Raw genomic sequence first — 15216 nt, 5'->3', positions numbered from 1 at the left:
CAAAAGATCATCTGCCTGGTGGCTACAAAAGATGTTTAAAACATAGGTTTTAGAAATGTAAAACGTGCCTAATGAAATGACCAAAAGGCCCTTAAGTAAAATAGAAATCGAGCAGATAATAGACGCGGAGCGACCTCGGCATGTCGCTCCGACAAGTCGCTCCGGCCTTCGGGAGCGACCTCAGTGGGTCACTCTGAGAGGTCGCTCCAGGCTTCGCTTCGTGTCGTCTCGCCATAGAGACGCGAGCGACCTCGGGGTGTCGCTTTGGGAGGTCGCTCTGAGAGGGGTGTGAGATGCGAGCGACCTCTGGGCGTCGCTCTGGGCAAGTCGCTCTGGGGGGTGCTTTGGAGCGACCTCATGACGTCGCTGCGGAACCTCGCTCCCATGCTCTGCTCGTCCAATGATCACCTATTTCACGTCCTTTAAGCTCCAAATGCATCCAAATGTCCCCAAGAACTCCATGTGGCACTCCAACACCTAATAAGGACAATGAATGCAAAATACAACCTAGACATGGCTAAATCCTAATCTATATGATGAAAATGCTCATGGATGAATGGATAAAACGATGCAAATATGCAAGATATCAACTCCCCCAAACTTGTTCTTTTACTTGTCCACAAGTGAACTTTCTAGAACTCATAGGGAGAGAGGTTTGAAGGTGGGAGCTCATAGCCAAAAGAAACACAACTAGCAAACACAACTAGCACACTCTCTTATTACACTCTAGCTTCTCTAGGCCTATCTCAACTCCTTTTGCTCTTACACTCATCATCAAGCATCCACACATTCAAATCAACCAACTTTCACATTCATTAAGCACAAAACATCAGGTGAATTCTTGCAAATGGTCAGTTGGTCCAAGTCATTTAGTTGGGTAAGGGAAGGCTTTTATTTAAGTGAGTCAAGAGGTTCAAAATATATGATCTTTAAGGTGGTTTACTCTCGAAACAAGTAGCCTTGACATTGCACATAATATATCTAAGAAAGGGATCAACTCATGCTTACAATGCTCAATCTCCATTGTTCTACCCTTTTCCCAAACATACAATTACACAATCATTCTCAAATGTCAAGCCCAACTCACATCTCTCACTAAAAGATTCTAAAAACATCAGCTCTTTCTCTTTGAAATCTACAAGGGATTTTTCACAACCTCAAAATATTTCTTAGCTCCTAACAACTTTGCTAGCCCCCTTTTCTTTCTTTTCTTTTGTTTTTTTTTTCTTTTCTCTTTTTTTTTTCGTTTTTCTTTTTCCTTTTTTTTTTAGGCTGGGGGCCAAGACTTTACAAAACTTGAGCTAGAGGCTTCTCTACTTATCCCAATAAAACAGTTCACTTAAGCACAAAGAGTCTATTCTTTTCTTTTTTCATTTCTCCCAAATCATAATCACAACACTCACCCACCACCTATAGCTAGACAATAGAGTGCCCAATCTAGCAAGAATAAAGATCAAGCATTGTCGTTCCCGATATTCTCAACATTATGCACATGTAAGACTTTCCGAAGAAGGCCTCACTCATCAAACAATGAAAGCTTAAAAGGAGGGAAGGGTTTTAGGAGTGGTCTACCACTAGAGTTTGTCAAAATAAGATTGGCATAAAGGATGTGACAACTCAAGTGTGTATAGCCATGACTCAGTACACAAGGGACCATGAGCAAGAAGCATTAAGTTCGTTCAGTTCAAATAAGGTTGTAGTTGGCTTCAAAGACTGAGTTTCAGCAATCAACAAGTTTCAGGAAGAATTTTCAAGGCTCGAAACATACAAGTCTTTTTGAGAGGTGCAAAAGCTACTCAGGTGCAACGTAGTGTTCTTTACAAGGCATTTAAAATCATTGCTCCCAATGCAAGTGAATGCAACCTATATGCTCTAGACTCTCCTAGAAATGCAAATAATGCAAACTAAATGATTGATTTTTTTTTTATATATATATGCAAATAGGTATGCAATGCATGACTCAATGAAACAACATCAAAGCAAACGTGATCAAATACTTGGTACCTCCCCCAAACTTGAGTTACACAGTCTCTGTGTTGTCAAGTAGAGAAAGAGATACCGAAAAGAAGACTAATATGCAAAAATGAAATGGTATATACAAGGGAGTGTGGTGGGTTACCTTCTATGGGGAATGAGTAGAGGGAGATGCTCCCTCCTCGTCGTCCTCAGGTGGTAACTCTTCAAGGTGCTCATCAGCAGGAGTGCCCCTCTCTTCAATGTAGAAGGATTGCCCGAACACAGTTGGTTTCCTCATTTTCTCCTTGATGTCAAAGTGTAGGATGTTCTCTTTACCCAAATGGAGATCAATCGTGCCCTCCTTCACATTAACAATAGCTCCTGCTGTAGCTAAGAATGGCCTTCCTAGAATCAATGGGTCTTGAGCCTCCTCACCCATCTCAAGCACCACAAAATCTGTAGGTATCTCATACCTTCCAATCTTCACAGGGAGGTCCTCTAAGATGCCCACAGAATACTTCACTGAACGATCAGCAAACACCAGAGAGAGTCTACACTTCTTGTACTGAGTGAATCCAAGCTTCTTTGCAACAGACAAAGGCATCAAGCTGACACTAGCTCCCAAATCGCAGAGACATTTCTCAAATACCATAGGTCCAAGAGCACAAGGTAGTGTGAAGCTTCCTGGATCCTCTAACTTCTCTGGAACATCAAGCCTCTGGATGATGGCACTGCACTCATGGGTAAGAATCATCATGCCTTCCATCTCCTTCTTCTTTGCAGCTACAGCATCTTTCAAGAACTTGCTGTATTGAGGAATCAACATAAAAGCATCGATGATGGGCATTGCAACCTGAGCTTCACTCATTTGCTTCTCAAACAGAGCCTTGTACTTCTTTAGCAGATGCTTCTTGAATCTACCAGGGAATGGAAGTTTGGGTTCATAGGGAGGAGGAACAAAAGAACTTTCACTTGCTGGAGTAACAACTTCACCATCCTTTAATGTCTTCTTCTCTTCTCCAACCTTTCCTTTACCTTTGGCTTCCACTATCTTCTCCAAGATCTCGTCATTGATCTTCTCATCAACAATCACCACTTCATCATCTATGTTGATGGCAACCCCCTCACTTAGTTTCTCAGCATCCTTGGTGAGGGTTCTAGGAGGTAACTGCTTACCACTCCTAAGGGTGATAGCCTTGGCCTCCTTGGGATTTTGGTCAGACTTTCCAGGTAGAGATCCTTGCTGGCGATTCTGGTGAGTTTTCATGGAAGCAAACTGATTCTCTAAATTCCTGACTGTAGAAGCAAAGTGTGAGAATTTGTTGTTGAGCTCATTGTAACTCCCATCAATCTTGGTATGAAGGTTCTTCAACTCATAACCAACATGCTTCTCACTTCTAGTCTGAGACTCCAAGATTTGTTTCAGTAAGGTATCAGTGCTGCTCTCTTGAGGAGCAGAGGAACCAGACGAGGGGTTTTGCTGAGGCTGATAGCTGCCTTGCTGGTTGTTTCTAGGCGGATAACCACTCTGTTGGTTGGTTGGATAGGATTTCTGTTGGTAGTTGTTGTACTGAAAGTTGGGCTCTTTTTTGTACCAGCTACCATTGTTGTTAATGAAACACAACTCCTCTTGACCTTCCAAACCATCAACCTCATTGACAGCAAGTGGATCTTCCTGCTTGGAGTTACCAACAAACTTTAGCTGCTCTTGGGTGGCTTTTTCAGCAATGAGTAGGTCGATCTTCTCTTCCAAAGCTTTGATCTCTTTCCTCGTCTGCTTATCATCTGTTCTACTGCCTCTGTCATGGTCTCCACTGTAGACTGCATCACTCTTTACCATGTTGTCAACCAGCTCTTCTGCATCCTCTTCAGTTCTCCCCAAGAAGAATCCATTGCTAGCTGTATCCAGTCTGGCTCTGTACTTAGGAAGAGCACCACGGTAGAATGTGCTCAGCAAGCTTTCCTTAGAGAAGCCATGGTGTGGGCATTGAGCTTGGTAGCCCTTGAATCTCTCCCAGGCTTCACTGAAACCTTCCAAGTTCTTCTGTTGAAAGCTAGAAATCTCGTTTCTCAGCTTAGCAGTTCTTGAAGTAGAGAAGAACTTCTCCAAGAATGCTTTCTTGCAGTCATCCCAAGTGGTGATGGAGTCGCTGGGTAGAGACTTCTCCCACTGACATGCCTTATCCCCCCAAAGAGAAAGGGAATAGCTTGAGCTTTAAGGCATCTTCGGACACACCATTGGTTTTTGACAACCCACGGTAGCTGTCGAACCTGTCCAAGTGATCAAATGGATCCTTTAAAGCCAAGCCATGATACTTGTTGTTCTCGATCACGTTGAGGAGTCCTGATTTGATCTCAAAGTTGTTGGCTGCCACAGCTGGTGCTCGGATTCCCAATCTATGACCATGAATGTTGGGGCGGTCGTAAGTGCCAATGGGTCGAGCTGCTCGCTGTTGGTTTTGTGGAACGTTGTTAGCTCCATTGACGCCCGCATCATTTTGAGGTATGTCTTCCATATCAGTGTCCAATCTCTGCAAGTGAGCCTGTTGCTCTTCGTCTCTTCTCTTTCTAGCACACTCTCTCTCTAAAGCTCTGATGTCTGCAGCTCTTGGAACTAGGTTTGATGGACCCTTGCTCCTCAAGTTCATACACCTGTAGATTAAAGGGAGGTGAAGAAAGAGAATTAGTAACAAAAGAAAATAAAAATGACTTAGTCTCAAGCAAGTGACTAAATCTCAATGTTAAAATCTACTCAGAATTTGGCAACGGCGCCAATTTGATGTTAGGAGTTTTCAAGGCTCCTAAGATAAATGTTGTAGTATAAAAGATTGTCGAACCAGTTCTGAGGGATATCAAAGCACCGAGAATGCAAGTACTCACTTAATCTAAGTGCAACCAATGATTTAGATGGGTTTTAAGCTATGACTAAAACTAAAAAGCAATAACAGAATGATACTTTCTTGACTAAGGGAAAAGAGAACTCATGGGCATAGGGATTAGACCTTGGGTGATCAAGTATCGAAGTAAGGATGGCAAATGATCGATCAAACTATCGACCTTAAGCCTAGACACAATTCTAAGCAAGCTCTATGTCTAGATGAATGCTCATTTGCTAACATATCTCAAACATCAAATGTCTTTGGTTGAATAATATGAAAGCAATCATTACTAACAAGTCTATTAGCTATCTTAGCACCTTTAACAACAAATGTCTTTGGCAAAGTATACTAAAAGCCTAGGAGAGTTGTCTCGGGCATTTCATCGAACACTTTTCGGGTGAGAAATGCCTAAGGATCAACAACTGAGTGGCCAACTCAGAAGATGCATTATGATTACTCTACTAGCAAGGAAATACGAATGATCTACACTAAAACATCCTAGCTCTAACCTAATCACCCTTAATCTCCCTAACCCATGAAATCAAAAGGTGATTATTCACTAATCTCCATGATTCCTCTTAAACCCATATTGGATTTCAGAATAATCATGTAGAGAAATAGATAAGAAATCAACAAGAACACAAGAACATAACAATCAAAATCCAAGAGATGAACTTCTCCAGAGAGTTTTTGTGTATTTCTCAATCGATCAAACGATCATCTGCCTGGTGGCTACAAAAGATGTTTAAAACATAGGTTTTAGAAATGTAAAACATGCCTAATGAAATGACCAAAAGGCCCTTAAGTAAAATAGGAATCGAGCAGATAATAGACGCGGAGCGACCTCGGCATGTCGCTCCGACAAGTCGCTCCGGCCTTCGGGAGCGACCTCAGTGGGTCACTCTGAGAGGTCGCTCCAGGCTTCGCTTCGTGTCATCTCGCCATAGAGACGCGAGCGACCTCGGGGTGTCGCTTTGGGAGGTTGCTCTGAGAGGGGTGTGAGATGCGAGCGACCTCTGGGCGTCGCTCTGGGCAAGTCGCTCTGGGGGGTGCTTTGGAGCGACCTCATGACGTCGCTGTGGAACCTCGCTCCCATGCTCTGCTCGTCCAATGATCACCTATTTCACGTCCTTTAAGCTCCAAACGCATCCAAATGTCCCCAAGAACTTCATGTGGCACTCCAACACCTAATAAGGACAATGAATGCAAAATGCAACCTAGACATGGCTAAATCCTAATCTATATGATGAAAATGCTCATGGATGAATGGATAAAACGATGCAAATATGCAAGATATCAGTTATATTGTATACATTAGTTTAGTCTATATTATTAACTAGATGTGGTGGTGGTCTATACTTCAGGTAATCAGCAATATTTTTCTTAAAAACAAAATGGAAACTTATGGAATCTTAAGTGTAAATGCGGCCTACATTAAAATTTGGGCTTGTTTGGATTTAAGGATTTTCTTAAGTTAACGAGCCTTTTCGATTTTCCAAAGGCCTAAATCATCAAATAGGATTATAAATTTTAAGATTTGTCTTCCTCTGTACCGACTTATTCATCTGCCTATCACTTTGGACGTCATCTTCATTTTTTTGGGAAAAATGATCGAAGTTCTTTTCTTGGAATGTATCATAGCGAACAAACGGATAAGATTGAATAAGCAGAACATATACATCATGCGCATGTATATGCATGCACTTGCTCACGCGATCAAACAAGAGCATTCTCCAAAGCTATCGGAAAAGGCACGAACAAACTTTTTTATGGGAAGATTTTTGGCACTGTGTGATTCATGTCGGTCTCCCAAGTAACTTCAACCATTTCGTCTATGGTATAATTTTTTCTTTTCTGAAAACGTCTCCCAACGATCTCAAGGAGTAACTGCAAGAAAACGTTTTTTTGCTAAAATTGGTAATGTAAATTTTCTTAGTTGATAAGTTTTCTTTACAATTAAATGCTGAGAAAGAAACAAATGAGAAACAATCCAAAACTCTTTCTAAAGTTGGATGCAAACAAACTCTACCCTCCCCTTTATAAAAAAAAAAAAACAAACTCTACCAGATAAACTTCCATTTATTTCAAAATGAAAAACGCCATCTTTAAACTATATCGTTTTTGTAGATTTTTTTTTTAATCTTGTTTCCCTATTATAAAGTTGAGTATCCCAACAAAACAAAAACAAAAACAAAAAACTTGATGGTTAAATATGCTATGTTTTTTTTTGTCATCAACAAAATATACTCTACTAAGATTATGAGCTAAACTGGAAATTCTTTATACGGTAGAACCTCTATAAATTAATACTCGATAAATTAATAATCTCTATAAATTTTTTCCGTCCCAACCTGGACAACTGTAAAATTTGACACAAATCGACAAAATAATAAGATAATAATCTTTTTTAAACTCTCATGTAAATATATGGTCCCAAAAATATCATAAATTAATAAATAATATATAAGAACTTATGCATATATCTAAGATAGTCTACTAAAATATGAGTCTATTGTTGTTTGTTTCTTCTTAATTAAAATTAAAATCCTTTTGGAGCCCATCTCTGATTTTTCTTACTGCATCAAAAACTCCTGGTGTTGTCTTTTCGAACTGCATCCAAAAATTGTGAAGAGTTTTAGACGCGACAATTGCTTCCTTACGTGTAACTGTTTCCAAAGGCATCGCAGCATCATCTTCTGGTTCATCATCAACATTAAGAACACTAGCTACAATTTCTTCTAAACTTTGAGCTTCTAAGCATGTATCATTTTCATCGGGATAATCGAGTAGGTTCTTAACATCCATTCTATTGCAATAGCCAAGATTATTAATCACAACCTCAAGTTCATGAATGTTGTTTTCACTGGTGGACTGCTCTTCTAAAATTATTGGTATGTCATCTTCTGAACGGATTTTGCAGTGTCGAAAGCAATTCGCTATTGTCTCTTAATGAACATTGACCGTCCAAGCTCCCACAGAAAAATTGATAGCATCCAAAACATTAATCTAAGCTGGATCTGATTGTCCCAACTCATAACCTTCTAAAATTTCACGGTAAAGTCTTCTACGGTAATGCATCTTAAAAGCTCTTATTATTCCAGCATCGCAAAGTTGAATTTTTGATGTCATATTAGGTGGCAAGAAGAACAACTCAACATTCTGTAGTCCTTCAATATTTTTTGGATGTGCTGGAAAATTATCAACCACAAACAAAACTCTTCTACCATGCATTTTCTTATCAAACCAGCGATGTACTATTCAAAAATAACACTTGTCATCCAAGCTCTTTTGTTCGCACGGTAGTGACAATTCATGTTGTTCATGTTGATATTCTTAAAACAATGTGGTTTTGCATATTTTTCAATAATCCATAGAGGAATTTTTTCAGAACCATCCTCATTACAGCAAATAACAACCGTTAGTCTTTCTTTGTCTTGTTTTCTTTCTTCAAGTTGTTTTGTAGCAAGAGAATGATCAGCTTGTAACCTGTAAAACAAACCAGTTTCGTCCATATTAAAAACATCCCCTTTGGAGAACTTATCTTTTTTTTCCTAAAACAACCGTTAGTCTTTCTTTGTCTTGTTTTCTTCCTTCAAGTTGTTTTGTAGCAAGAGAATGATCAGCTTGTAACCTGTAAAACAAACCAGTTTCGTCCATATTAAAAACATCCATTTTGGAGAACTTATCTATTTTTTCCCTAATAGCCTCCAGTTTCTTCTCCATGTCTTCTATATTAACTGAACCACTTTCTCCAAAGCGACGAAAAGATTTGATACCATGCCGTAACTTAAACTTTTCAAGCCAACCCAAAGAAAGATGATGCTCAGATTCTGGTAGAGGGTATACAAGTTTCAGTGTCTCTCTTGCCTTTTCTAAAATTAGCTCGCCAATCATATTCACACGATCCTGATATTGAAGAAACCACTCAAAAACAACTTTTTCCATATCCGGAAATTTTGCTGGTTTGTGCCGCTTGATATCTCTTCCTCCTTCTAAGCTGGCAGAAAGATACTCAGATGATCGCTTGAGTGTGTTTGAAATTGTACCTAAAACTATAGGGAAGTATATACATTAGAGTAAGCACATAAATCAAAACTAATACTTTTTATTAATTTACAATCATTTTTTTGGTAAATAAATCAAAACAATCATTTTTTCTACTTTATATGGTATATAATTAAACTTTTGTTATATTAACATAGATATATATATAGTATATTTTAATATAAATATTTATTATTGACACTTCCTACTCATATGATTTTATTAACATTTTTTAAATTTGATGTAACAAAAATTTAAACCGTTAATCACAAAACTTTTAATGTGAGATTTTTCTATACAAATTTCAAAATTAAAATATTAAGATCTCAATAGCTATTCACTGTAAATTTTGAAATTAACATATTTATATATTTTATATAGTATAATTTAATTTAAATGATATTAATATATATATATAATATGAATATCTATTTATGAGGCTTCATATTCAATACGATTTATGATCATTTGTATCTTGCTTGAACAAAAAAAATTAAACAACTGATCACAAAATTTTCAATGTAGGACTTTTACCATTTTTATTCATTTCTAGTCATTAAAAAAATATCACATTAATTGTTTAATTTATATGTTTAATGTGATTGTTTAATTTCTTTTAATAATATAAAATTAAACAAAAAGAGAGAGGATACAATTTTTTTTATCATATATGTATTATTCATAATCATTAATTGTCATATATATGTTAATCATATTATATAATTTTGTAACTTTTATTTAAGGAAAAATAAAATATTCTTTTTGTGTATTACTAAACAATTGTATAGTTAGTTTAATAAAAAGTATAATACATATTTATATGGATTGGACTAATTTATTTTTCTAAAGAATCATCTTCGTGATATCACATAGCTATGAAAACACGCTGTAATGCTTCATATACAGGGGATAGTAGTACCTTTGGTACAATTCAAAAGTCAACCATCTTGTAGTCATTAAGCTAAGCAAACCGCTCCCTTAGAAAATGTATCACACGAGGCTTTTGTTTTTTATAAAAGGCTCGTTCATCCGGTAGGAACCATAACTCATTGTCATGTCACGATTTACCTTATACCCTTCTTTCTTGCTCCTGTTACGGCTCGTTGCCGCTCAAAGCACCGATACTGAAGGAGGAGCAGGGTTAAAACCAACCACGGCTATAATCATGATCGTATTCGTCAGCGTTTTTTTCTCACTTGGATGTGTCTCCGTCGTCTACATGCGAAAGTATCTCACGCAAGCTCTAGGGATCGACGACGGATTAAGATCCGGCGACAGGGGAAACTGGCTTAGCGAGAGGCAGGGGGCGTGTGGGCTCGACGCGTCTGTCATAGAAACGTTTCCAACGTTCCGTTACTCCACCGTGAAGACGTTGAGAATTGGCAAAGCAGCCTTAGAGTGTCCCGTTTGTCTTAACGGGTTTGAGGACGATGAAACGCTGCGGTTGATTCCTCAATGCTGCCACGTGTTCCATACTTGTTGCATAGATGCATGGCTACGTTCTCACGTCACGTGTCCTCTCTGCCGTGCCAATCTCGTTCCTGTACCGGGTGAGTCTGTTTCTTTCGAGATATCCGGTTTAGCTAGAGAATCCGGTCAGAACTCTCCCCGAACGTTGATTTCTGATGATAACCGGAGAAGGGTTTTGGGTTCTCCGGACGAGCGGTTGATTGACTCAGTGGCTTGGTCAGGTAACAAGAGCATGCCACGTAAGTCCATGTCTACTGGTTGGAAGTTAGCCGGATTGTTTAGCCGGTCGAGTTCTACCGGTCAAATGAGGGAAAATCTAGACCGGTTCAAGCTAAGGTTACCGCAGGAGATACACGACCAGCTGGTGAACCAAGAGTCAAAAGGGCATATTGCGTTACCTCAAGTGAGGAGCTCAATACGAGGGTACAGAACCGGAAGCCTAGGGAATGAAAGAAACTATTTTTACTTTGAACAGTTTGATCAAGACGGTCGGTTACACCGAAGACCATTTTCTATAACTCCTCCGTACTGTACCGGGTCATTTCAGTCTCTGGATATCCACGGAGCTCAGGAGCCTGCTGGTCCACACAAAGGCTTGATTGAAGCAAATCAGCAATAAGGTCACCGTTTGATCGGTTAGTCACTGGAAAGAACAATGTCGGTGATGCGAGTCTGGTGTGAACAGGTTTAATAAAATAGGGTTTTGTTGAGAAATTTACGAAGAAAAATCTGTATATTTGTTATTTTGTTACTCAAGAAATTCAATACCTTGTACTCTGCTGAAATAAAAGAAATGCTTTTGTTTTATCTAAGTTTTGTAACAGCAAAACCATGAACATAACAAAAAAAGGGCCAAACAAGTTAAGCCATGTCACTTGAGGTGAGAATTTGAGAGCGATTCATGAAGCAGAACCACCATGACGGGAATAGAGAACGGATCGATAGAGAGCAGCAACATGGAGAAGAAAAATCAGGGCTATGATTACATCATCCAGCAAACCAATAATCCCAAAGAGTGCTGACAAGAAATGGAAACAAAGTATTGGTAAGTCGACAGAAGAGAAGAATGGAAACAAAGTATTGAGGAATCACCTTCCGGAATGATGTCTATTGGGCTGATTATGTAAATCACACTGAGTATCAACTGCATCAGATCAAACGCAAGTTTCAGCCACATCATTTTTTTTGTTCAGATGTGATCATGTACTAAGTTGTGAACAGGTTCGTAGCAGATATAAACTTCTCTAAGGTGTCCTTAGAAGTGTAGTAAAATGTGTGCGCTTTAACTAACCGCAATATAAACACGAGCTTTGATGACGAGTGGAAGCGTTCTTTGTGGATCCATGATTTCTCTTAATAGCCTTCGGAGTAAGAAAGGAAGGTCTTGAATCCTCTGCACAAACAATAATTGAAGTTTCATGTGACAATTCTCCACCAGAGAAAACAGAAAAGCCACAATCAAAACTTCTTTGCAACATAAACTCAAAAGCTAAGGCAATAGGTAATATATATTCATTAAAATTCCAAAGCAAATACATTTACAAGGTACACTAATTATCCCCAAAACTTGGCTCTGTTCAGTTATAATCAGCTTGACATCATCGTAGTGATTATGGAGAAAGACGAAACGCATACCTGAGACAGACCAATTGATTGTCCACCAAAGACTCGGTTGTAAGTTTGAACATCGCGAAGAACCTCTGAAACTGTAGGGTCATCTCTACCTCTCGATGTATCCTCAGAAGGAACAAGCAAAGTAATAGGACGACGGCACAAGGGACATTTGCATGGGCGTAATGTAGATCCATGCCTCCAAACAAGCATAATGCAGTTTCCTACAATAAATAAATAGTTTGGAAGGTGATCATATCAATTGATAATCCCATAAGGCTTCTTCACTGAGAAACTATACTACAACTAACAATCACATAATTAGACTGAACTACGTGTCAACAACATATGGAGATTACTCGAAACTAGAGTTCACAATTCTAAACATGAACAATTCGAAGAACTCGATCTCCACTAAAATTTGGCTGAGGATGATTCAGGAGAGATAACATAATCGAGATGCTAAGGACCTAAGGTTCGATAAAGTACAAGGATAAGAGATCGCACCGCAGAACCAGTGGGAGCAATTGGCTTGGCAAGGAGCACTGAAATTGCCATGGCATATCGAACAAACCTCGTTCTCCGGAGCCTGATTCATCTTCTTCCTCCTCTACTTCTTAGTCTACTCGTTCTTCTTCGATCGCTATATATATTCATTAGGTTTTTTTTTCGTAGCAGTTAAGTATTACAATAAATGATATGTTTTATTATGGAAAAAGAAAAAAAAGATATGTTTTATTACACGTGTCGATTGATGAAGCTAGAGTGGATGGATAGATCCAATCCGAGCCGTCTAAATTGTAAATTTTGCGTCATCAAGTTGGGGTGAAAGACTTTGATTGGTTTATACATTCTGTATAGCCCCTTTTTAAATTATGCCCAAAATACTGAATTTTACTTACTCTTTACAATGTGTAATCAATATTGAAGATGAGATCACAAGTACGAGCATACAACTTGAGAAACAAGCTAAACTAAGGACCAAACTGTCAGAAAGATGGCGGATTAGGCTATCAACATATCATTAATTCTTAAACCAGGGGGATTGGTTTGGTCAAGGGAGCATTGAGTAAAAGGAACCGTAGAGGCAAACAAATTAATCCGGAGGTATTATCGGTGTTTTTTTTTTTTTTTTTTTTGAAACTAGGTGTTGAGTTTCTTTATTTTAAGATGTAAGAAGAACTCAAGAATTTATCCAAAAAGAAGTCAGAATGAGTAGATAAAGTCAGTGTGTACAAAATTGGTCATGTTATCTCCAAAGCCATGTCATGCAAGATCAACAACCACTTCCATACAAAACAAATGTAACAAACTCTTATTAGAAACCCATCAATGTTTGGGTTTATCCTCACGCTTCTTCTTTCTCTTGCTCTTCCGCAGCCTGGTAGGTGTCAATCAATCAAAATTGAAGAAAAAAACAATCACTTACTTGATTCTACTTTGTAAGAGTTTCATAGATTATAAACAATAACACGACTGGATTAGTCACTTAGTGTACAAAATGACCAGGGCCGGGCCTGAATAGAAGCCCATCAAGCATGTGCTTGGGGCCTGACGAAAATAGGGGCCAAGTATAATCATAAAAAGCATGTAGCTCTATTGGTAACATTGTTATATTTATGGGAATGGACCCGAGTTCAAGTCTTCTCAGCCACAACTTTTAATATTTTTACTGTTTTTAGAAACAAAAGAGCCAAAAGTATCTTTTTGCTTGTGGGCCAATATTTTCCAGACCCGGCCCTGAAAATGACTAGAACTGTTTTCCATCTAATTTAAAACTAAGGTAAGGGGCAAGACACTACTAAGGTACTCTCATAGACACTACTACTATTAAGAGAACTTGTTTACTGGATCGTTGACACCATTTGCTTATTTGGTACCCTTAGAGAATCTTAAAACAATCTTATTTACTTACCTCTAAACTTAGTCACCATTTTTTAACTTCCAATATTATTTTCCAAAAATGCGAAGAAAGAAAATGATCCAAGAAACGTATGCAATAAGGCGCTTCCCAAACACAGTCAAGGGGGTAAAGCAGAAGAGACAAGCAAACCTGAAAGACAAAATAAGAAGTCTCTGTACTCGTGGGTGAAGTTGCAGACGATGAAGAATCAAAGAAACGAGAACAATCTGCGTATGCAGAGCCCATACCGATTCCAGCACAACAAGCAGTCGACGCCCATCTTGTTACAGGACTCCCTGCATGAAAATTAATTATACAATCTCATTTGTAATCACGATATGTGTAAAAGCTATTGAATCGTAAGAAGAGAGTGGAAAACACCGAACTGAAGAAGAGAAGACCGGCGAACGCGGCGCCGAGGGAGGAGCAGACCACGCGACGAGCAGTGATATCGATACACGCATCCCATTTACTGTTGACATCGGACTCGCCGTTACTCTTCTTTTCCATTTTCTCCGATTTGATTTCTCCTCTCCTTCCGAAAATTTCTTCTTAAGGGATGATTGGCATCACGTTTATTTGGACGTTACTGAGTACCTGCTAAGGGTCAACGCCCATCACAACATTTTTTCACTATCTTACCCACAACATTTTTCATTTATCTTCCTGCGTTAAGACACTCCATAATGAAGAGTTTAACAGCCCAAATATTTATAAAAATCAATAAAAGTAAATGCTTTTCAAGTGTTGTAATTTTTTTTGCGTTAATTTTTTTGTTGGTTTGGTCACCACAAAAAATAATAGAATATACTTTAAATATTCTCATAATGTTAAAAATTGAAACTATCGTAAGATTTTGTTAACAAAATCCTATATTTAATGTTTAATATCTTTATTGAAATTTTTAATAATAATAAAAAATTCTATAAATACTAGTAAGTCAATTCACCAAAGCCTGAAACAGAAAAAAAAAAAAAAAGAAAAAAAAAGGTAAAACTTCTACTATACTTGATCGTTCTTAAATTGATACATGCAATTAATATTATTATTATATCTTGGGAAGACGATCTATTTCCCCACGAGTAGTATCATATAGCACCAAATGTCTCCGGAACTATTGCCTCGTTCCATTTGTCCCCGATTACAAAGTTCGAATCCTATTTCCACACCAACTAGAATTAAAAATCTATATATCCCCGATTACAAAGTTCGAATCTTAATTCCACATATGGCTGGTTAGACATTGGGTTACTGTTCGTAGGTGAATTAGTTAACCATAATAAGCCAGATTAAACCAATGTCTGGTCAAATTATGTTAATAAACCGAAATTAGATCCGACTAAGACCCGATTA

At 38.3% G+C, this 15216-nt stretch overlaps 3 protein-coding genes and 1 non-coding gene across 4 annotated transcripts; 2 read left to right on the top strand and 2 right to left on the bottom strand.

Moving 5' to 3' along the window:
* Positions 1-3926: 3926 nt before the first annotated feature.
* On the top strand, positions 3927-4033 carry LOC117127045. Its single transcript, XR_004449803.1, has one exon. It is a non-coding gene; the product is annotated as a small nucleolar RNA R71 (small nucleolar RNA).
* A 5136-nt stretch (positions 4034-9169) lies between these two features.
* LOC103829846 (E3 ubiquitin-protein ligase ATL15-like) lies at positions 9170-11005 on the top strand. Its single transcript, XM_018652774.2, has one exon. The coding sequence runs from the start codon at positions 9934-9936 to the stop codon at positions 10966-10968; it is 1035 nt and encodes a 344-aa protein (XP_018508290.1). The 5' UTR covers positions 9170-9933; the 3' UTR covers positions 10969-11005.
* Positions 11006-11063: 58 nt separating this feature from the next.
* Positions 11064-12660, bottom strand: LOC103829327 (E3 ubiquitin-protein ligase RNF170). Its single transcript, XM_009104986.3, has 5 exons — positions 12468-12660; positions 11985-12184; positions 11641-11742; positions 11442-11493; positions 11064-11367 (listed from the first exon to the last, which is right to left on the bottom strand). Exons 1-5 carry the CDS (start codon positions 12556-12558, stop codon positions 11249-11251), a joined length of 564 nt encoding a protein of 187 aa, XP_009103234.1. The 5' UTR covers positions 12559-12660; the 3' UTR covers positions 11064-11248.
* A 419-nt stretch (positions 12661-13079) lies between these two features.
* Positions 13080-14481, bottom strand: LOC103829326. The gene is made up of 3 exons (XM_009104984.3): positions 14250-14481; positions 14014-14159; positions 13080-13341 (listed from the first exon to the last, which is right to left on the bottom strand). The coding sequence occupies exons 1-3, from the start codon at positions 14371-14373 to the stop codon at positions 13309-13311; spliced, it is 303 nt and encodes a 100-aa protein (XP_009103232.1). The 5' UTR covers positions 14374-14481; the 3' UTR covers positions 13080-13308.
* Between the last annotated feature and the right edge of the window lie 735 nt (positions 14482-15216).

This window comes from Brassica rapa, chromosome A07, assembly GCF_000309985.2.
Source record: "Brassica rapa cultivar Chiifu-401-42 chromosome A07, CAAS_Brap_v3.01, whole genome shotgun sequence".
Taxonomy (NCBI): domain Eukaryota; kingdom Viridiplantae; phylum Streptophyta; class Magnoliopsida; order Brassicales; family Brassicaceae; genus Brassica; species Brassica rapa.
The sequence above is the reverse complement of the archived record's forward strand: the minus strand, read 5'-3'. Positions and strand labels throughout refer to the sequence as shown.